At 46.2% G+C, this 21,976-nt stretch overlaps 1 protein-coding gene across 1 annotated transcript; it reads left to right on the top strand.

The window, feature by feature from the left end:
- The first annotated feature begins 689 nt into the window (after positions 1-689).
- Positions 690-21,611, top strand: LOC149359258 (uncharacterized). The gene is made up of 7 exons (XM_089568996.1): positions 690-874; positions 2,010-2,080; positions 12,263-12,349; positions 13,931-13,969; positions 20,871-20,921; positions 21,231-21,306; positions 21,398-21,611. The coding sequence occupies exons 1-6, from the start codon at positions 730-732 to the stop codon at positions 21,285-21,287; spliced, it is 450 nt and encodes a 149-aa protein (XP_089425122.1). The 5' UTR covers positions 690-729; the 3' UTR covers positions 21,288-21,306; positions 21,398-21,611.
- Positions 21,612-21,976: the final 365 nt, after the last annotated feature.

Genomic DNA, 21,976 nt, shown 5'->3' with positions numbered 1-21,976 from the left:
CCATTCGCGAGATCAAAATTTTATTCAATGACAGGCTTTCTTTGATAATTTTTTATTCCAATCCCAACCATGAAGAACGTGTGACGTAAACATAAGGGCTTTATTTAGTGCTTTCTTGCGTCTGCCTGTGTGCGTGAGGGAGAGGGTCATGGAGCGGTAGCTCCTCACAGCCTCTGTGTTCGCTGGGAAGCTAGCATCCAGAAAACTCTAAGATACCATTCGACACATTTCCACTCGAAAGAAAACTTCAAATATGCCATAAGAGTGACAACCAGCTCCAAAAAAGCTTAAAATAACTTGAGTGGTTTAACATAGTGAGCGATTGAACTGAACAGCCACGTTATTCGTTCTAATTAAAACGCCAACGGCATGAAAATATTATAAGGCTGCTTCAATCACACACAATCACACAAGTTCACTCAACAACTGCAAGCTTTCGTCACATTTGCATCTGCCCTCTGTCGAATACATTCAGTTCAGTATTCGGAAGAAACGTACGTTCTGACGCACTTTGTCTCGGCTGATTGAGAAGTTTGTTTGCATTGTGAGGCTGCAAATGGCTTGTTCAGCGGCTCCGTCCGAAGAGCAACAGGAAATGCTTGTTTCTTCATCTGTGGCCCAAACTGCTCGATAGCGTGTCTGCCACCCACCCACTTGTAGAGGCTCCTTCAAAAGCGACCTTCACACACTCGAAGGCCTCTTTTTTCAGTCGTACCTGCAGCTGCAATCATGGGACGCCGTCGGGACATCCTCGAAGCTTCACTGTGGTTTTCGATGTGCCTGGCATTGGTATCAGGTTCTTCTCTCCTGCTCTGCAGTGATTCCGGCAAGCATGGCATGAGTAAAAGTGTCCTGAAGAAGGCCCAAACTTCAGGTACGTTTCTGAGCTCGTTAGGTCGTCCGTTATATTCTTATTCTGGCTACAGTTTGCGAGTTTATTGTTACATGTAAGGCATGAGCTTTTCTTTTCGTCGTGTCCCTAAAATTATGCCCAAATTTTATGTGTCATTAACGCGGGAGAACCGCAAAGGTCCTTGTATCACTGAAAAGTATACCAGCATTCAAATCAAATTTCACAAGTTTGCTTTCGATAAAATAAGATTATGAGCTGCGCGAGAAATTCGCATCGCAGTCCACGAATGACTCATCAACACCGGGGACAAGGGCTGTATAGGCCCGGAAGCAGATTGTTCGCGCCGCTCCGCCAGGATACGGCGTAACACTGGCGGAGAACACAGATCGAGTGATGCATAGAACAAGGATGACGCCGGGTCGAATACAGCCAGCCATACTTTTAAAAATGGTAACTGTCTAAGCATAAAACGCTACTGTTTTGCCAAAGTGACGCTTACAAAGCACACACTGCCACTGTTTCGTTCAACGTATTCAGTGACAAACTGCCGCATTAGTCATGTCCGGCGCTTTTCAATGCTTAGTCTGAACACTCGGCGTTCCTGGACTTAATATGGTTGCGACGACTGATGAAGTGGCTGAGTGCCATGTTTTTAAAAGGGGTAACTGCCAAAGCATAAAACGCTACTGTTTTGCCAAAGTGCAGTTTTCAAAGCACACGCTGGCGCTGGTTCGTTCAACGCATTCAACGATAAACTGCCGCATTAGTCATGTCCGGCGCTTTTGAATGCTTATAGTCTGAACACTCGGCGTTCCTGGACTTAATACGGACACGACGACTGATGAAGTGGCCGAGTACGAGTGAAAGCTTGTTTGCCTAAACTTACCGCCTGTCAGGGCTGATTACTGGTCAGGGCCTATACTTTTTGGCTTGGCTGGAGAATAAAGCCTAGGAATCGTTTTCTTATTTCGACTGGAAGGAGCGGCGTGAGCAGACTCTCGCTTTATTCAGTGACTTCGCTCTACTAGGCTACGTCACAAGGCCACAACGGCCTCTTTGAGACACTTTACTCGCATGTGACGTAGCTTTTGTGCGCAGGTGCGCAGAAACCGTTCACGGTTGGTGTCCTCAGCTGATATTATCGCTTAAAATGCAGGTTCGATCAAGTCTCTGATGAAGGGCTACCAGGGCTGCTTTAGGACTAATATCACAAAGAAGCTGTTGTTGGTAAGCGCTTTCTTTTCCCGCCAAACCCACACCTGTTGCAAAAAGAAACAGCGCGACTTTTGACAGTATTTGGCAGATTCTTGAGCAATGGCCTTGCGATGGCTGGAAAGTTCTAGGGGTGTGCGAATATTCGAAATTTTCGAATATCGAATCGAATATCCTCACATTCGATTCGTTAAACGAATCAAATAGTGGAAATTGCAAATTATTCGAAACTGTTCGAATATCTTCGCAAATTTTCTAATAATTTTCGAATACTTTTCGAATAGCTGGCACGAAAGAACGCCTAGGTTACCTCCGACCATTCTCTCGAAGGCAGCGTCAGCTCCGAGCACGCACAGCTTGCTGCCGTAATAAACCATTTTATGGAGCCTACAAGCTTCAGCGTCGCCGCGACAAGGTCCATTAGTATGGAAACATTCATAATGCCAGCCTTAACGATTTGACCTATCTCCAATCGCGGAGGCAACTTCTCATAGTCGTGTCGTAGCTCACACGTCTCTAATCTGCCGAGAAGTGGCGCTACATGTTTATTCCCTGAAATTTTCATTCACTTTCATCATCAATAGTTGAGCTTAAGTTTATTCTGCGAGCGGCGCATGACATGAGTTGCATGAATATTGTCAGCTCATGCTCATACATCTCTCCACTATACATCTCCCGTCGCCTAGCGCCAGCTAGAGGGGAACACGCGAGCCAAGTGAGATAGAACGAAAGCAATGAAAGTCACTGAAACGAAGAGGACGGTGAAGAGATCGCGCGCTTGGCGATAACTGGTTCGAAGAGCCGACAGCAGGGGAAGCGCCTCGGGTTACGCGGACGCAAGTCGGACGAAAGCGTCGCTCAGTCATTCGTAATCTCTGATATATTGCATCATGCAACCTCGTTCACTAAATAAACTTGTTGAAACGTAATTGTTGTAACTAAAAACAACCAGCAACTGACAATGTGCGTAGAGATCTGTGGTTGCGTCCCCTAGAGGAGATCAGCGTTTCACCTTTTCCCGTGACATCTATTACTCAACGAGTTATAGCGCCCTACCGCAGCGCCGCCGCTACCGCTCCGCTGCTACCTGCCTGCACGCCGCAAGTAAAACGAAACTATACGGGTCTGTTTCCGCTTGCTGCTTTCTGCGCGCCGATTGACGCCGCTGCTGCGACGCCTCTCGCTGCCTCGTCATGAATGAAGGTGAAACAGCGACTGTGACATGCCCAAAGAAACGCAAGGGTGTTTGGGCTTTTTACGAACGTGAAGGGGCAGGCTCGTCCAAGTGCATCTTGTGCGGAGCGGTTATCAAAATGGCTGCTAGCACAACAACGCCTTTGATCAACCACCTCAGATGGCATCCAGGAGCCCGCAAAGAGTATGAGAGCGGAGTATCTCCTGCTCAGCAGCGTTCTAGATCTGGGACAAGACAGGCAAGTGCTACCTCGTTTTTCAAGCCACAGCTTAGCCCTCAGAGCCCCCGCGCCAAGGCACTTACAGAAAAAATTGCTTCTTTCATTTTAAGTGGCCTGCATAGCTACTCTATTGTCGAAGAGCCAGGGTTTCAAGACCTGATGCGGTACACGGCGCCCGATTACAAGGTCCCCTGTCGCACGACATTCTCGAGGACCGTCGTGCCTGAAATGTACAACGCTGTCAAACGCTTCGTCCATGAGAAGCTGCACAGCGTCATCAGCACCGATGTAGGCTCTGTCGCCATCCCAATTGACGGCTGGACGTCGCGAGCTGGGGACAGTTACGTGTCTGTGACGTGCCACGTGTTGAATGACGACTTCGTGCCTCACAGTTTTGTTCTTGCATGCCCGTCACCTGTGTGCAAACCATACTGCAGAGACCCTGCGTTGTTTACTCATGGACGTTTTGAAAGAGTGGGACATACCTCAGGATATTCCTTGCTATGCAGTCACTGACAATGCTCGGAACTTTGTGTCCGCGATTGGGCCGACGCCCTGGGTGCACGTTGCTTGTTTCGCGCACACTCTGCAACTTTGTGTTCAGAACGCGAAGAAAGAAAGCAACTGATTCGCAAGCGTGTGGGGGAAAGCACGGGCTATCGTTGGGCTCTACAAACGAAGCAGCAGCGCGAGAACAAGACTGCAAGAAATACAAAGTAGAATGGGTATAGAGGAGGCACTGTAGGTGATACAAGACGTGCCGACAAGATGTAATATTGAATACGCCATGCTAGCGCATTTGCAGAAGCTGAAGTCGGCTGTGACAGTAGACTTGGCAGAAATAGATTCTGTTGACAACCTGAGCACTCTTGAATGGCGAAGTAGCAGCGTTCGTATCAGTGCTGCAACCGACTGAAGAAGCCACTACTGCTGCTTGTTCAGAGTCCCACCCTACGTTGTCTCTTGTTATTCCCCTTGTTCACTGCATTCAGGTGCTGCTTTCTAAAGTGGCCAGTGGAGCTGAGGAGCTACAGTTTTCAAGGAACCTCCTCAGGTCTGTAAAAGCAAGATTCCAAGGTATAAGCACACAGATGCCTCATGCTGTTGCCACTCTGATTGACCCTCGTTTCAAGGATGTCTGCAGCGACCAGCACGAAAAGGGGCACATGCGGTCCCTCTTGTATTCAGTACTTCAGGAACAGGAAGAGTCAAGGCTGTTACAGTCCGGCTCACAAGAAACTTCTGCACAGGAGCAGACGGATTGGAGCGGAGAACAGTCATCCGTTTGGGGAGTGTTTAATACCTTGGTATCATCAAAACACAAAGAAAACCCTTGTTCTTTGATGCAAGAAATGTACGACTATATACAGTCCCCAGTGTTGCCTCGTGATAGCAGTCCATTTCAGTGGTGGCAAACAGAAGGAAAAATCAAGTATGGAGCTCTTGCAACCATGGCCAGAAAGTACCTTGCCATTCCAGCTACTCAAGTGGCAAGCGAGAGACTCTTTCTTCTCTACTTGCTCCAACACAGTAACTTGTCGGCGGGAGTCACTTTCATCGGACAGTGTGGAGCACCTTGTTTTCTTGCATAACATTTCCATGTCATGCAAACATTTCCATAACATTTCCCAACAGACCTGCTGTGTAATTTTACAGTCTAGAACCATCTCTTGGTGAATATCCCTAGCTACATTATGAGGCCCAAGACTGCCTTTGTTTTGTTCCCATAGTAAAAACACTCTTTTTAAGGCGGAAGCCTTTAATGTCTCATCGTTGTAAGCAGCAGTTGTCGACAGAAATGTCACGCTTTTCAATTGGTCGAAATGGTCGTGACATCACAGTGCGCGAATTTCAAACGGGGCCAATTGTACTTTGGCTAGTAACCATGCAACCAATTCAAGGGATCGTATAGTGATGCTCCATGCTCCAAGTAAGTGGGACTAAGCTTAGTTGATTGCTTAATTAGCCAATTAGCCTAAGTAACTTTTCTAGTCAGGCCATATAAATAAATAAAACCGAGTAGGAAATTGGTCGAGCTCGGGAATCGAACCCCGATCTTCGGCGTGCGAGACGAGTATGCTATCCACTCCGCCATGCCAGCTCGATGGTTTAGAATGAACAAAGGCGCGTCTGGTGAATACGGTGTCTTCGCTCACTCCCATCCTCCTCCCTTCCCTTTCGGCAAGGTTTAGGTGTCCACCGAGATATGAGAGACAGATACATTTCCTTTCCTCAAAAACCAATTTACCGACGAGCGAGGCGTAGAACCGAATGGGCGATGGCGTTCTATGGACTCCCTGGCAGCGTTGCAAGACGCTGTCGCGTTCCACTCTTACAGGCAAAGCTTAACATGTTAACCACACATCAGTGACCACACTTTAGGTCAAAAAAGTGCCCCCCTGAATTTTGACGGCTGTCCATCGAGATATGTGAGACAGTTATTGCGTAATTTCCTTTCCTCAAATACAATTTTCATTTTCTTCATTACGGGCCCTCTTTGTCTTCTTTCACTCCCACTTCCTCCCTTCCTTTATGGTGCGGTTCAGGTGTCCACCGAGATGACACAGAATTACTGCGCCATTTCCTTTCCTCAAAAAGCGTTGCGTTCAAAGGGCAAGGCATCGCGCCGAACAGGTGGTGGCGTTCCGTCGACACCCTGGCAGCGCTACAACACGCTGTCGCGTTCCACTCCTAAAGGCGAAGCTTAAGCGTCATTAATTAGCAGTTAATTAGTATTCAGGCATTATTCAGTAATTAACCATTAATTAGTGACTTGTCATCACTTAGTAATTAGTACTCAATTATATGTGACGCCACCAGTGCCACAGAGGCAGTCAAAGTGGTGCGGAAAATGCTTTCGCCTCTACGCACTTTAGGCAGTCAAAGTGCCCCCTGGATTTTTTACGTACAGTGCTGCCACTGGAAAATGCCCAGTCTCATATAGTCATTCGAATCTTTCTGAAATGCGCTTTGTTTCACTGCACCTGCACTACTTCTAATGTTCCACTTTTTGCGATATCAAAGTTTATTTTTGTGAATGGTCGTTTCTCATAAATGTTGCGACAAGTTTCATTCCTAGTCATTAAAGGCTTAAGTAATAACTGCAGATTAATCTAGCCTTGTATCTACATTTTCTGGGGGATTTCCCAGCAGTGTTAGTGCCTTAATCTAGTCAAGCATTTTTAAAATTTTTGATGGCTAGTCTGAGAAAGTCTTGCCTTAGTTGACGATGGGATGTTGTTCGACTGATGCCATGTTGACAGTACTCAATTTCTAGTTGTGCATTCTAGTAGTGCCAGGCTGTACTTCTAGCCAAGATGCACCTAGTGATTTTATTAACCTCTGCCAACTTCACTTGGTTTTACTGAGCGCTATTTTCTTTTGCTTATGGCTTTGTGCAATCTTTTTGTTTTTAAACAATTAGACTTGATCTCACCTATAGTCAAGGTTGACGCATCTGTGCATTCTTGTGAACTATATATCAAACAGAATTTTGAATAAAATTGCATTTCAGACACTTTTTCATGTTTCGTAATCAACGTACAAGTGATATGAACATAACTTGCAGAGTATTCGATTCGTATTCGATTCGCTGCTTTCACTATTCGTTTCGTATTCCATTCGCTTTTTAGCTGCATTATTCGTATTCGATTCGATAGCAACAGTGTACTATTCGTATTCGATTCGGTTTGGAAAAAGTACTATTCGCACGCCCCTACTGGAAACCGAAAAACAGCCGCACAGCGTGTCGAGGAAAACGCTTTTCCCTAACACGGAAAGGCAAGGTCCGGGCGTGACACATTGCGATGGCGATGTAGGTAATGAGAACACCCGGATGGACGCGCATAAAATTGAAAGGGACCGATGTACTAGAAATGAAACACGTTAGAACTGATGCTTGGCCGGAGTTGGTATGACATTACAAAAAAAGAACAGCGCCACTTTTAACAGGGACGAAAAGAAAGACACACGAGGACAGGCGCCGATCCTGCAATGGAACAGAAAAAAAAGTAAAAGAACGGCGCCTGTCCTAGATATCTGCAATTGGTAAATGTTATGGTCTTTTAATGCTAGAGCATTTAGAAGCCTCATCTCGGAAAGAATGCTGTCGCACTCGCCACACGTAGTGTAATAAAGTGTTCTCATAATTTTTCTTGGAACGCAGCTATTGCAAAGAGTTTTAGAATAGAAGAACGGCCAGAGAGAGATGCAAGGACAGAAAGGAAGCGCAATGAGACATTCACAATTAAAAAATTCCACGCAAGACAACGAGGAAGACGGCGTGTCTACCCTTATTTGTCTTCCCTTGTGGATGTTTTCTTCAAGCTGCAGTTGCGTTCTCAAACGTAAGCCGACTTGCCGAACAGCCCATCTTACAAAGGTGATAAGAAATCGCTATGTATTGGCTTTAAACCTTTATTTAAAAAAAACTATTGTTCGAGTATCAGAGTAGAAGCGCTGACTGCCGATACATAGCTGTTAGCACGTATGCAAGCTTAGAGGCGCATATTAAATTATGAGGAATGCATTTTGTATAAGATTTTTAATGACAAAGTATCGCGTATGTCCAAGACACCATCCACTTAGAGACACATGTCCAGCATTCTTGGGAAAACATTTTTAATATTGGAATGTTGTGAGGAGCTGTTATCGAAATATTGTAGGTAGTAGTCCATCCTTCCAAAGCGGAGCAAAATCTTTCTTTTAAAGTTTTTCCATCGGTCGCATCGTGCAGTTAAGGCTGCCACAGGAAACCAATGGGGGATGTTTTTGACGGTATGAAAAACGTTAATAGCAAGAAAAAATCTACGGATGTGTTAATTTTTATAGTGAAATCTTGCAATATACGAAAAAAGAAACTACGCTCATAATTTACTTTCCGTTCCAATTTTTTTTTCCAGAATTGTTAGGTATATGGTGATAGTGAGCAACCGAGCAACCGAGTGAGCAACCGAGAGCATTCGCCCACTCACCACGATTGGCACCGAGGAACTCCGAGCTCGTCATTTTCGACCTCTTTATTAGCCTCCTTACATTTGCTAACACTATTCAGGGACTGAAGACCTGAAAAAAGGAGTAAACGATAAAAAAAAAACCTCTAACGTCTTTGCAAAAAATTGTTGAAGCTCTATTCTGATCGGCTGCCCAATCCAATTATGCTCTTCGCGAATTCTTTGATAAAGACCTAACAGATCAATACAAGGCTTAGATTATTTGCCCAATTAATCAGATTAGGCACACGTGTGTCAGAAGATTCATATCACAATAAAGAGAGCCTCTTTATCTCATTATAAAATTCGATAACAGCAGAAACAACAAGATGTTGCGAAGTTCAGAAAAATGTAGCTTGGCACTGAGATAATTTCTTTTTTGCTTGGTGCTTAGGGCGCGAAAGTGGTTAAGCTGTCTTCGCAGCAATAAGTGCCCGTTTTGCCACAGGACAAGTGTCAACATAGCAAATAGAGCCAAAGGATCTATTTCTACGGAAAACAAAATAAGAACTCAGTAGTCTTACAGTTTCTTTAGAGAAAAGCTAACGTTTGCAACAACATTGTTGACCCGGCGCTCTGTCACAGAACGCTGAGGAGCCATGCGCTCTTCGTCTCTCTTAGGATTAGTATTTATGTGATCTATGGCTACATAAGTTGTGTCGCCTAAGACTTGAGCTGGCGTGAAACGTCTAAAGTAGACTGCATGCTTAGTCGGCACTCAGGAACTGAAAGGCTTCCGAAAGAACCCCTGCTGCAGTTAACTATACAAAGGACTCAAGCTGGAGTCAGGGAACTATAACGTAGCCCGAAAATGTCAAGAAAATCTCTGCATACTTGACCTGAGTTTAAAAATTGGTACGGGTTTAGAGTAGTTAAACCGAGTAGACGTGCTAAAGCAGGTGCTCATTCTACAATCGGAGCGAACGCATGAGCTCCACCTCAAGAGCATGACTCGAAACCTTTAGTGGTTTAGTGCCCATATATGCAGAATAGGTCATTATTAGAATTGGTTATTGGTCATTACTTTACATTCAGTACCACTACCAGCACAGTGGCGCAGTGACGCAGCTGTTACGCGATGTGGCACTGCACTAGCAGGTGACTGTTTCCTCCATAACCACCGGTAGGCTTTGTGCGACCCATGTTGCTCTTCCGGAGCAACAACTCGCGCAGGTGACGCAACGCGCCTGCGAACTTAACCACGCTTGCCCCAGTAAATCGGATAAGCTTTGCTATAGTAACTCGGGTGGCTAGTCAACGGCACGAGATCCAAAGTAGGGCTGTGCACGGGCCGCAAATTGCAGCCCGCGCCCGGCCCGAGCCCTACACTACTGACGGAGGCCCGGCCCGGCCCGACGTTGAAGAAACCTAAGCCCGCCCGGGCCCGGCCCGGGCCCGGCCCGACCTGCAAAACTGAAATTGAAGTGACGATGAAACAGAAAGAGATAATTTAAGGAAAATCATTTTATTTCAATGTTTTTAAAATGCTTTTTTGCTTTTAAAACGCACTTTCGCAGAAGGAAAGTGAGAACTTAGCCACGGTGCGCTGGGGCTTTGCAGGCACAGCAGGAAGTGTTTTGTGTTACCACCATCAAGTAAGGAATGTACTAGGAGGGTAGAAAGTACAAATGCTAACAAAAAGCAAACAAAAGCTAGGTGGGGCCCGAAACGTATTTTCGTTTCTAGCAGGTACCAGTACTGGAAGCCACTAGTTGTGGGAGCCTTGCAGTATGAAGGGTAGCATGAAGCGAAGGTGAGGCTGAGTACGGCGCACGCGGGGTCGCCCTTGCAACGCATACAATTTAGAAAAGCAGTGGTGGCAAGGGAAGATTTTCTAATGAACTGCGGTATTGCTTGAAGACTGACAGCACTGGCTGTTGACGGGAGGTTGTCAAACGGAACGTCACTGCCAGCGCAAGAGATGTCCTTGTTTTTTGTAGCAGCGTCCGGGGAAAGGATTAACTTCTTTGACTCGCCGTTGTTGGTATGAAGAGAAGGGAAAGATGGGACGTTTTGCCAAAGTTTAGAGCCCAGGGGGTTTGGTTCTGAGTCACACCGTGTGGCTCGTGATGCATTCCTAGAGTTCCAAGCCTGGAGGTAAAATTCCTAGTTCTGCCCCCTTCAATGAGTATGACTTGCATGAATACTACAGGAACCTTACTACCCGGAAACCCGCAGAGCTCTAAACTTTTGACTAAAGGGTAATTCACTCTGGTGACTCGCGGAGGCACTCGAATCGTCACGGAGGGGGCGACTCCAATGAGTCACCAGCGACATGTTTGATGCCCGATTCGCTGTCCTACGTGACGAATCAAGTCGCGCGACCTCCGCGCATTCACGTGACGGCAACTAAACTATGCGCCTACGCAGGTAACCATGGCGAGCAAGAAGATAATGGTCAATACACGTCGTTGTTGCCACACGAGCGAGAATCCTGTTGTCCCGTACATGTGATAATGACCCCCCACCCCCCACCCCTCCCACACGGCCCCCGTCAACGCGTGGCGGAGGGTACTTTTGCGAGTTCCTTCGGTTCGACACACCTCACCTTCCTCTGTGCAGTGTCATTTGGGCTCGTGAGACCACTCATGTGGAGATTATTTTCGCAGGATTAGATTAGCCACGCAGGAGCAATCGCGATCGCGAAGCCCGGCCGGCCCGTCCGAAACAAATATACCGTGGTCCGAGCCCGGCCCGGGCCTGGGTGAATAGACTTCCGCAAGGCCCGAGCCCGGCCCGGCCCTTTCGAGCCGGGTACGGGCTTTCGGGCCGGCCCGAGCCCGTGCACAGCTCTAATCAAAGAACGAAAGTAAGTACGGTGGCAAGATTCTTTGTCACTGTAGGTGAACGTATGAGTACTTTCGCACTGAAACAGCGGCGCTGACTGAAACCATTAGATGGGGTTAAAAGATCACCTCCTGCTTAGTATGTGAAGTATACAGCTGTTAAGACACACATTCATTTGGCAGACTTATGGTCCCGACACGGCTTCCCGCCCAGCAGCTTCAGTTCGGCTGCACACCGTTGCCCGTTGTCACCGATGCTCCAGAGTACAATGCGCCGGTTCTTCTGATCTCCACCGTCCATAGTCACCTACCTATCGCCAGGGCCTCTAGAAGCCGTAGCGAAAGGGTAAAGATAGAAAGGCTTTTCGAGGCTAGCCTGCCACCTGTTCACTCGTAGCGGTCACCCTAAATTCCTGCCTTACACTGTGCCACATCATGGCGCTACCTTCACCTAGCCCTAAAAAGCCTCTCAAAGCTAAGCGAGCAGGGAAAGGGTCGTTTTCACTGCTAATTGTTCGGCCATGTTCATGCTGCATAACAGAAATTGCTGTTTCAGATGTCCGTTCAAGTTCATATGCAAATGAGTGTACCGCAACCTAAAACATGAATAGAAGCACTCAGAGCAAGTGCTTATCAGGATGATGTCCGTAATCGCTTCTGATTGTGTGCTTATTTTTTTTTTATTCTTCCCCACGCTCTGCACTCTTGGCTAAAGTGACACAACGCCACCACTGTAACCAGCTACTTGGAATGGCGCAGCCAGGATAATAGTTGATTAGAATTTGCTAAATAAAAAGATTAAAAGCATTCACTAGTCATGATGGTCCAAGACTATCTACAGCTCGTCAAGCTGGCAAATCCCACGCTCGCCTGTACATCTTGGCTCTGGCTCTTAAAATTTTTATTGCGGGTTCTATTTTGTTAATACTGCCGGCGATTTTCAACTTTCGCGTTCTCTTTGACATAAGTTATCTTCACGATAACTCAGCTCTTCGCATCTTCCAGGCCAACACTAAAAGCTACAATACCTCTGGATGTGAGCCTGACGGGAACCCCGAACTGATTTGCAACGACCCCACACACGTAGCTGAGGTGAGCATTGATCCAATTTGCGGAGAGGTCTGCTTGAATTTAATCTGGCGTTTAAAGCTGTGGACATTTCACGTAAACAGCGTACGTCTAGTGGCGCAGAAGCAAACAGTATATTGTTTCTTTAACCTACACTCCCGCGCAAATTTCTTTGTATTACGTACCACCGAAAGTTGAGAAATATGTGCCGGGCAGATGCATAATTTCCATATTTCGTTATAGGCGTATATCGTTTGAAATCTTAACGTGATTCTTCCTATGCTGTTTTAACTCACTAGTTCACTCTTTTATCAACGCTTGCAGCTTCAAGCAGTTCTGTCATCAATTTCTGCTCGGAACATGCCGCCGCTTTCCCTACATACGACAGAGCAAGACCTTTGCATTAACTGCTCCAACATGTAATCAGTAGGAGCTTTGGTTCGAGAATGTTCTCGTGAAAGACTACTTACATACGCTTGTCCAACATTGTTGGAGAAAAATCTTGGGTATTGTAAAATTACAAGGTACTCTTATGGAAATATTGAAGCTAACGGCCTTTTTTCAGATGTGTAGCAACATTTTTTTTATGTTTTTCCATCTCTCGTATCGTGCAATTAAGTCTGCCACAGAAAGCCAATGGGGAACGTTTTTGAGAATAGCAAAAATGTTAACAGCAAAGAAACGCAATCCTGCCAGCGGGAGATGTGTTGTTATATTGATTGCAGTATTTAAATCTTGTAACATATAAAAATTGCATCTTAATATCCTTTCCCGTTGAAAAATCCTTTCCCGTTTGTTCAAAATTTTTGAGTATGGCCGTGCATTCGGCCTCACGGGCGCCCTGATGGAACACAAGGCGCATTTTCCGCGATATGAGATGGAGCAGCTGGCAATGAGCGAATTAAAATAAAACTGGCCCTCGCCACGGCGCCTCCGAAAGTCTCTAAATCTTCCTCATTCATCGCAAAATACAAAAGCACCGTATTTTCCATCGCTGTCTGCAAATTGATCATTCTTATCTGCATTAAGATCTCCTTTCTCAGGGCATTTTCAAAAACCTTGCATTGGTTTTTACATATAGACGCAGCACTTTTCATACCAGAACTTCGGCGAACCCACAAGGAAATTTACAGGAACTTTAGCTAAACTTTCCCAAACCCGTCTTGCAAGCCGTTGAAGCTCGTCTGGTTGGAAGTAAAAAAAACAATTATAGTGCGCTTTTCACGTGGTATAAAAATATTGTCCCCTTCTACTGTGGTGTCATTCATGGCAATTGAAAAGGGTAGGCGGCTCTAGCAAGCCTAACTATTAATAGTCAAACGTTTATTCCGGAATGAATTTAGAGAAAACCATGCAATACGTGTTCTCCGTGCCAGTCTGCGGGTTTACACTTCCCTACAGAGAGTGCGTCGTAAGTTCGATCCCACGCCATCTAAGATTATGCGGAATGTCGCTCAATAAGTAACGTGACGATTATCAGACAGGGCAGCGAAGTGTGTTTATACTCTTTCGCGGTTTAAAATGCTTAAGCACGAGTATAACAACAATTTCGCAAGACATGGACACGAAATACCTAACGTCCATTTCAACTTATTTTCGTTCTAGTACTATGACTGCATCTTCAAGCGCTCTGCTACAGCGTTCGTAAGTACAGTCGACTCCGGGCCACTTTAACCTGGCAATTTTCAAAGATGATTAAGTCATTTTTATTTCTGTCGCTTACGTCATAGAGTTGTTTTATTACTTCTATGGGTGCCGCTGTGAAAAGCAAAATTGGTGCAAAAAAAACGCGAACTCAAAAACTCGTCAAAAGAAGAAACGCATCACAGTCTAGGCTAAAATTGACTTAATTAGTGCCAATCCGTTCTTATACGCTGCAGACAGCGGAATGTACAAGCCACATGGAGTGAAATAGCGTTGACTTAGTATTACCCGTGGCACACTTTCAGGTGAACAGGACTTTTCAGCACAATGAGATTCCAGAGAAGTTTTAGCATTCGTATTTAACCGGGTTTGGTGCCACTGAACCGAAAGGGGGGGGGGGGGGGGGGGGGGGGGGGGCGGGGGGTGTTAATGCTCTACGGCGCCATCTTGGTGCTGCCAAGAAGCTTGCACAAAGAGTCAAAACACCAGCAAATAAAGGCTTCAACGACCGTGGAAATCGTTCTAAAGACAACACATTTGCATTTTTCTCCACCCTGATGTTAAGAGATGGATATCTTGTGCATAAAAAATTGTTGCAAAACTACTGTCTGCAGCCGTAATCAAGGTACCGTTTAGCGCCACTGACGTCAGCGCTGAATTCATTGAAAGTGTCGGCGCTAGGGAAAGGGGGGGGGCTACGGGCGTCAGGCGCCACCACTAAAATCTGTCGGGCGGTGCCTTAAGTCAGCCCCAGACAAGGTTATTTTATGTACGAACAAGTGCATGCGTGCATTCAGTTGTGGCTCCCACCAGTAAGTATCAATGCCACGATGTTGCCAGCCAAAAAATTTTACTCCATGCCGCAACCCGTACCTCCCGCGTGAAACTCCTCCGCGCCACTCCTCTATCGGCACCTTTTAATAGCGCCGCTACTGACAGTGATGTTGATGTGGCCTAAACACTGCGTAACGGGAGACCACGCGGTCTGGATCGAGCCAACAAGTACTCTGGAAAGTCACTGTTCCCGTACTCGCATGCGCCGTACTTCGAATGATGAGTAACGGCTGGTTGTCAAGAGGCATTATCATAATAGCTGCCAGCGCAGTTAGCGAGGGAGAGAATAACTAGGAACCATTGATCGCCATTGAGGAGTTCCTTCTAATCGATATCAGTGTTAGAAACACCTTAATTAAATCCCCTTCAGAAGCTATAGTGCCTAACACTGTCGAGAAGCTTTACCTGATGATGATGATGATGATGATGATGATGTAGCCTTCCCTTTGTAACGGGCGGGCGCCTACCAAAGGTGCCCTGGCTGGATAGATACACACATAAAAACACCACTATCAAACGCGAAGCGGCAAACACACACGCGAATACCGACGAAACAGTACTGGTCTAATGTCGCACCAGCGTCCACCACTCTGTCAGTCGGCGCTTCGTCGCTGCAACTGCCGCATGGTTTGCCGCATCTGCTGTGCAGCCCTCGTTCGAAGAACGGAAACCCAGCGCCTGCGGAAACGTAGCGCCCTCGTGCGGTGGCGTTGGCAGCTTCTCGCAGAGTAGGACGATGTGCTCCGTTGTTTCGTCGTGCTCTCCGCAGGCTCTGCACTGGGTGCATTCGACTGTAGTGTCGAAGCGCTTGCGGTACACAAGCGTTGGCATGGCACCCGCGCGTGCCTCAAACAACAGGCGGCTGCCTACACTGTTGTCGTAGAAGCTCTCAACGCAGATGTCCTGCTTGGCTGCCCGGTACACTTCCAGTGTCGACCTTAGGATAAGTTAGTGTCGCCATCTCTCGGGCATCTCGCAAAATACTAAAATGCTCCTTTGATTTTGCTGCACCAGGTGTCCTGAGAATACTTGCTGTCTACTCCTCCCCTCCCTTTCACTTTATTTCGGTTATTGTTTTACTCCCTCCTAAAACTCGGTGGAAATGTCGACCGAGAAATTAGACAGTTCCTGCTTCTTTTATTTTCTCCGTCTTTTTTCCCTGCGGGAAACACCTCAAATAACTCCACACTTTCCAACCTTCTCAGCATATCAAAATGTCCTCATGCAACCAATGGTTATTCAATTTTAATCAGCGATGTAAGTAATACACCAGTTCAGGTGGTAATAACACACGTACTAGCTTATGAGGCACTTAAATGGTGTAAGAACAGGAACATGGTATCTAAGCCATTACAAAAGTTAAAGGAATAACATATACCAATCGCAGCTGTAGACATCGAGGGAGGCATCTGAGTAAGTGAGACTGCAAGGCGATCTGCGGGAACACATGAAACCACTAAAGTAACCGAAATTTCCAGGAGCTAAAACACCCCCTATTGTATACAGGTTACCACTGCACCCTTAAAAAGAAGCTTGTGTCTCCCCTCCATTTTTAGAGGGCAACTCTTTTGGCGCCCGTTTCTGCGTTCCGCGGCGTCGCCGTCGCCGCTCTCCGTTGTAACCACCAGTGAACACCTTAGTCGCGCTTTAAGCTGCGAAAGCAATGAAGCGGGAGCTTGGAAACCAGAGGGAAGGCGCACAACTGCCCTCTTGGAACAGTGGACACCTCAGTCAAGCTTTAAGCTACGCGGCGGTAGTGACAGATGTGCGCTGCACGCGTTCGCATTGACAACTCTGTGCCAGAAACGCTGCGCTGAAGCCATAGGCCGTCGGCGTTCATTGTTTTCACTGCCGTTGGCGTTGACAACGTTTTACACTCCGGTCATTTTTTATTTGATTTTCATTCATTCAAACTAAAACACTGTAGTGCGTGCAAAAGCCCTGCCAAAGCCTGACAAGGTCTTGAGCGGCAGTTCTCGGCAAGCGTATACATCAGAGCCTGATCATTCTTTTGCAATTCGGTTTAACAAAGCAGGCAGAAAAACTTCCATGATTTGTAAAAAAGCTGCTGAGGTGGCTTAGTGCTTGTGGTGCTCGGCTGCTGATCCGAAAGACACAGGCTCGATACCGGCCGCGGCGGTCGCATTTCGATGGAGGCGACATGCTAGAGGCTCGTGTACCACGCGATGTCAGTGCACGTTAAAGAATCCAGTATGGTCTAAATTTCCGGAGCCCTCCGCTACGGTGTCCCTCATTAGCCTGAGTTTCGTTGGGACGTCAGACCAAACCATAAAACACGTAAAAGCAAAACAAAACCAAAATATTGAAAGGAAATGAAGTTTTACTCTGTTACCTGTAGTTCCGAAGATACATCGCTTACCAAGCGATTTAGTACCACTTGCGGAGAGTTGTCCTTTGTTAGCGCCCCTTCTAAAACCTATAGGAAAGCAAACTATGAAAAGCATTAATCAATAAAATTTATATTATTGTAAACCGAACAGTGATTAGGTGAGTTGCGTCTTCCAGGTTCAATGCATGTGTATCACATAGTAATGTTACCGAGCTCTAAGAAAGATATGCTGCACGCAAGTACTAGCGAAGGTGAAAGTTCGGCTTTACATTTAGGGCCTAAAAGCATAGTTAGACACTGTTTAATGAATAGTGATCTAAGCGTCAACATAGAAGGGCGCCAGATTCCGAGAGAAAGAAACCATAAGTATCTGAGGGAACGGTTGGACGCGATCAAGGCGTATGGAATGAAACACAAAGCCTGAGGAAAATGTATGACAAAGGCGGTCAGAATAAAGACGGTTCAGCAGACAAAGAAAAGAGCTCGTTATGACATACATATGAAGGAAGCCATCAGCCACCGAAGCCAAGGCGCTCAGGGGAATAGCTCTTTTTTTTATTTCTGATGTTGATCAATGGAAGATTAAAGTGGAATTATTTTATCGCTTAAAGATAATCCATTAGAAAGCAGAAGAAAAAACAACTACATGCCACCGGTGGGATCCGAACCCACGACCTCTGAATTTCGCTGTTTCTGTGCCAGATGGCTACATTCACATAATAAAGAAAAAGAAGACGCTTAAGCTCCGCCTTATGGGCATGACGTGATAGCGTATTGGGGTAATTCCCATATACGCAGAAGGTCACTCTATATACCTTTGATTCATAGCTCCTTGGGAGTCCCCATACTCTTCCTAGCCCAATGGTGCAGCGGTTAAGCGATGCGCCACTGCCCTGGGATGGCAGGCGCTTAGAGCGGTGTGCTTTGTGTGGCCCATGTTGCTCTTCTCGAGCGACCAATCATTAATTCAATGGTCACCTCCCGCGGTGGGCAGTTTGCTCACTATCCGACGGGGAGGTTGTGATGGCGCTGTAAGATCACGTGACCTAGGTGGCCAACCAAAGCCACCTAGACTAGACAAGGCCTGTTCGCTCCTCCTCTCCACAGGGGCCTACGTCACACTAGTTGCCCGACCCGCCCGACCGGTCCGACCGCGAACGACGGTGAGAGTTCGGTGAAACACAGCACAGGCTCATAGAAACGCAGGCCTGTGGTTAGGTTAGGCAGCGAACGTGCTGACATTTCTCTTTTCCGGCTTCTAGGTTTTCGAGCTGCAGTGCGTCATACCGTATTCTCCTGGCTTGTGCACGTTGAAATCATGATGTGGTGCTAAAGAAAAGCACATTTGTAATCGCTGCAACATGGGCCGTTGCTGTGTGCCGGGGTGCCGCGGAAATTATGTTGGTGGCCCAAAAGTTAGAGTGTTTGGTTTTTCCTAAGATGAAGCTCACAGAAAAGCTTGGATGAGAGCAGTTCCTCGCAAGGATTTTACGCCAACCGTACATTCCAAGGTAGAAAGTAAAAACCTTCTGTAACTTTAAAAGTTGTTGAAGAATAGTTTCGGGAGAACCGGATGTAAATAATTAAGCTTTCTCATGCAGGTATGCGAGCTCCATTTCCATAAGCAAGACTTCATCACCAAGCTCTCACATGATGATAAACAAACAGGGAGAACCATAGAGCTCAACCGCGATCGTGTTCAACTTCAAAAGGGTGCAGTGCCTTCCGTGTTCCCCAATTGCCCATCATATCTTCCTTCTACACCTTCATGAGGGCACGTCGGGAAAATGTAAATTTTTGTAAATTGAAGGATGACGCCATTCAGAACAGCAGTCAGAAGAAGGCAGTTGCCAGGAAACTAAAAAAAAATTAAAGAATTGAAATATTTTAATGCAGAGCACTCTGACCAATAAAATGTCCATAAAGTATTCATGTTACTGTTTTGCATGACTTCATTCATTTTGTTTATTTTAATGTCTAACACGCCATCCGCTTTCGAACATAACAAAAAAACATACATTTATTTAAAAAGCAACCGAATGCATGAGATGTAGCAGGTACTGCATGTCATGCATTCTGCTTCATTCTACTGCTTTTCTGTCTAGGAAAAAAATATTTTGAAGTTAATATGAACTAAATACGATGAACTGAAGAAGAGGAACTATAGCTATGCAATGCTCTGTCACAAGTATTATCATGCAGCTATAAAAACGAAGCACTTAGCTCCAATACGAAGTATATTGTAAGGGCCACGAAAGATAGCATAAATTATAAATTAACAAGGAAGATATTTAGCAAAATTATGCTCGCGGTTAAAAAGCTGTTGTTTAGTCGCTAATCCATATTTATTGACTCACTTCTAAAGCCATTGTACCTCGGATAGTAAAAAAGTGCGCTTAAAACTGCCGGCGAACCCCCGCAGTCCCGAGCGGAGGTCGGACAACTAGCGTGACGTCACGGAGCAAGCGGAGAGGCCTTGAGTAGTCTAGGTGGCTTTGTGACCAACCTGCCCCCCGGGTTGCTCTTGTGGCGCCACCTGCCAGTTATTCTCGTGATGTTGGACACATGGCGATATCCTGCTTTACCTAGCAAAGCTAAGCTATCGCTTCAAAACAGAGCGACGTAGTATCGCGACGGAAAGAAACGCGAACAACGGGGCGCCTACACGATGCGCTGTTCGAATTTCTTTTTATTGCGAAGCAATACTACTTTCACTTTCAGCTCCTCGCGTGGCGAGGCCGTGGTAGCTACCATTGACCTTGAGCGGCGCACCTAGCGGTGTGACGTCACAGCTGCAAGAGCAGGGCTCCAACTTGTGCCCTCGCGAGGCGAGGCTCGCTGCTGCCTAACTCCTGCGCCCGCCGCGCGCGGCGCGGATTGGATTGCATTGGATTGGATTAGATAAGATAAGATTGGATTGGATTGGATTGGGTTGGATTCTATAACCGATGCATCACCACAAGTCTAACCACAAGCACCACCACCAGCGACACTACCAGCTGAACCATGGCGTAGCCACGGATATTGCTTTCGCAATTACCGGGCTTAACCAAGCTAAGCCACAGCCATTTTTATTGCGCTCTTACCTAATTGGTGGTTGAAAAGAAGACGTTAGAGTCGTCCTAGAATGCATCACTGACGACTCTAGCGTCTTTTTGCTACCACCGAAGTAGTAAAAGCGTGATAAAGAAAAATGCGAACAGCGGAGAGCCTATAGGCTCCGCTCTGTTCACGTTTATTTCCATCGCCCCTGTACTCCAAGTATGAAGTAGTGTATAACCCGTCAAAGGGCGAGTCGCTTCACATCTACACTTGGAAGCGCGGGTGTAAGCCAAGGTAAAAAGTTGTGTTTGCTCTAGATTTAAGGAAAAGATTACCTTTAGGCGCATGACAAAACTGCCGACTAACTAATACAGGCAGACATCCGGGCTGGGCATCGCTTGAGTGGGGGACCCATCAAGAGATTCTACATGCATTTCGAACCTAGGTTAAGAATTGCCAACATGAACGCCTACCCATTAAAAGTTTATTTATATTATTCGTTTCATTTGTGTGTCCGAAACACGGCGAGTACTGGTCCGTGCTGCTTGTAACATATACGCCCGCTGTTCAGTCGTACAGTCTGTCCTACAAACATCTTCCTGCCAGCAAATTTCAAACATTTCAGGATTTGTTCTGCATTTAACCAGCTATTCCTTCTGACCCTCCGCATTTCAGGCAGATCTAAACGTCACGGCTGAAGAAGAGATAAAGCTCAAAACATTCTGGGCAAGTAGTTTCCGTACATTTTTTTTTATAAACAGATCACGATAGCACTCTCTTCCATTTTTCATATTTCTCACATATTGGATTCTTAGTCTAATCCCGCGAAGTTGCGCAAACAAGCGGTTAGCTTCGCATCCTTCTTTAGAAGAACAGAGCGATGAGAAAACATTTCTGCATGTAATACTACGATTCCAAACGCTACACTCCATACCAGCTAAGATACTTTTTTTACAGCAACAGGCTTGCTATTTTATCGTACCGCGCTATTTTTGTAACTGGCTCACCCGCAGCTATGTCATATTTGTCTTTCAGAGATGCATGAAGGACACCTTCAAGCGCTTCCAAGAGACTCACTTAGCAAAGCGCTAACCAGCGATATCCGGCTCAAGTTAGTGCAGACATGATTTCGTCTCAATTTTGGCTTCCATTTCAAGGCAAAGTTTTTTTGCACCTGAACCGTTCTCTCAACCCTTACCCAGGTCTGCAGCCTTTCGCCCTTCACTGCAGAGCGAAACTTGTACGCAGTTTCCTTGATAGAGCCACGTGGAGAAGACAAGATTTCGTCAAGATCGCCTACACTTCTAAACGGGCCTCAAAGCCTGATGACTTTTTCAATGTACTAGCATCTATGCTTTGATATAACGGGACACTTGTATGCGGGGCAATAAATAAAGTAATAGGTGTTCACGTCTCTATCACCGTTCAGTGTGCAAACTTGACGAATAAGGAGTTCACATGGCACAAGCTTCTCGGGCTTAGTGTCGTTTTACGTGCATTCCTTCACACCAACCAACATAAGTGCCTTGTAGTGTGGTCAATAAAAGCTTTCCACTGTAGGCCCTGATCGCTCATTTATGTCATCCATACAATTTTAACACTTCTACTGTAAGCACTCTCCTAGAGGGTTCGTGTTTCTCGCAGCTCTTATGCTGGCCTCTTGGGAAACAGCTGGACCTTTCTCTGTTATGGCTAACAAAATCAAAGACCTTGTGATCATTTCCTTCGTGGAGCGCGCCTTCTTCCCTGGCTACGAGAAATGAGAAGAGCAGGATGAATAG

This window comes from Amblyomma mixtum, chromosome 2 (genome assembly GCF_055824585.1).
Source record: "Amblyomma mixtum isolate Tamu chromosome 2, ASM5582458v1, whole genome shotgun sequence".
NCBI lineage: Eukaryota > Metazoa > Arthropoda > Arachnida > Ixodida > Ixodidae > Amblyomma > Amblyomma mixtum.
Note: the sequence above shows the minus strand (reverse complement) of the source record. Positions and strands in the feature narration are given on the sequence as shown.

What these genes read in the sequence shown, in the direction of transcription:
- LOC149359258 (XM_089568996.1), top strand. Translation starts at nt 730, where the DNA reads ATGGGACGCCGTCGGGACATCCTCGAAGCTTCACTGTGGTTTTCGATG. An exon ending in TCACAAAGAAGCTGTTGTTG is followed by an intron (nt 2,081 to 12,262) that starts GTAAGCGCTTTC and finishes CGCATCTTCCAG; the next exon opens with GCCAACACTAAAAGCTACAA. An exon ending in TAAAGCTCAAAACATTCTGG is followed by an intron (nt 20,922 to 21,230) that starts GCAAGTAGTTTC and finishes TTTGTCTTTCAG; the next exon opens with AGATGCATGAAGGACACCTT.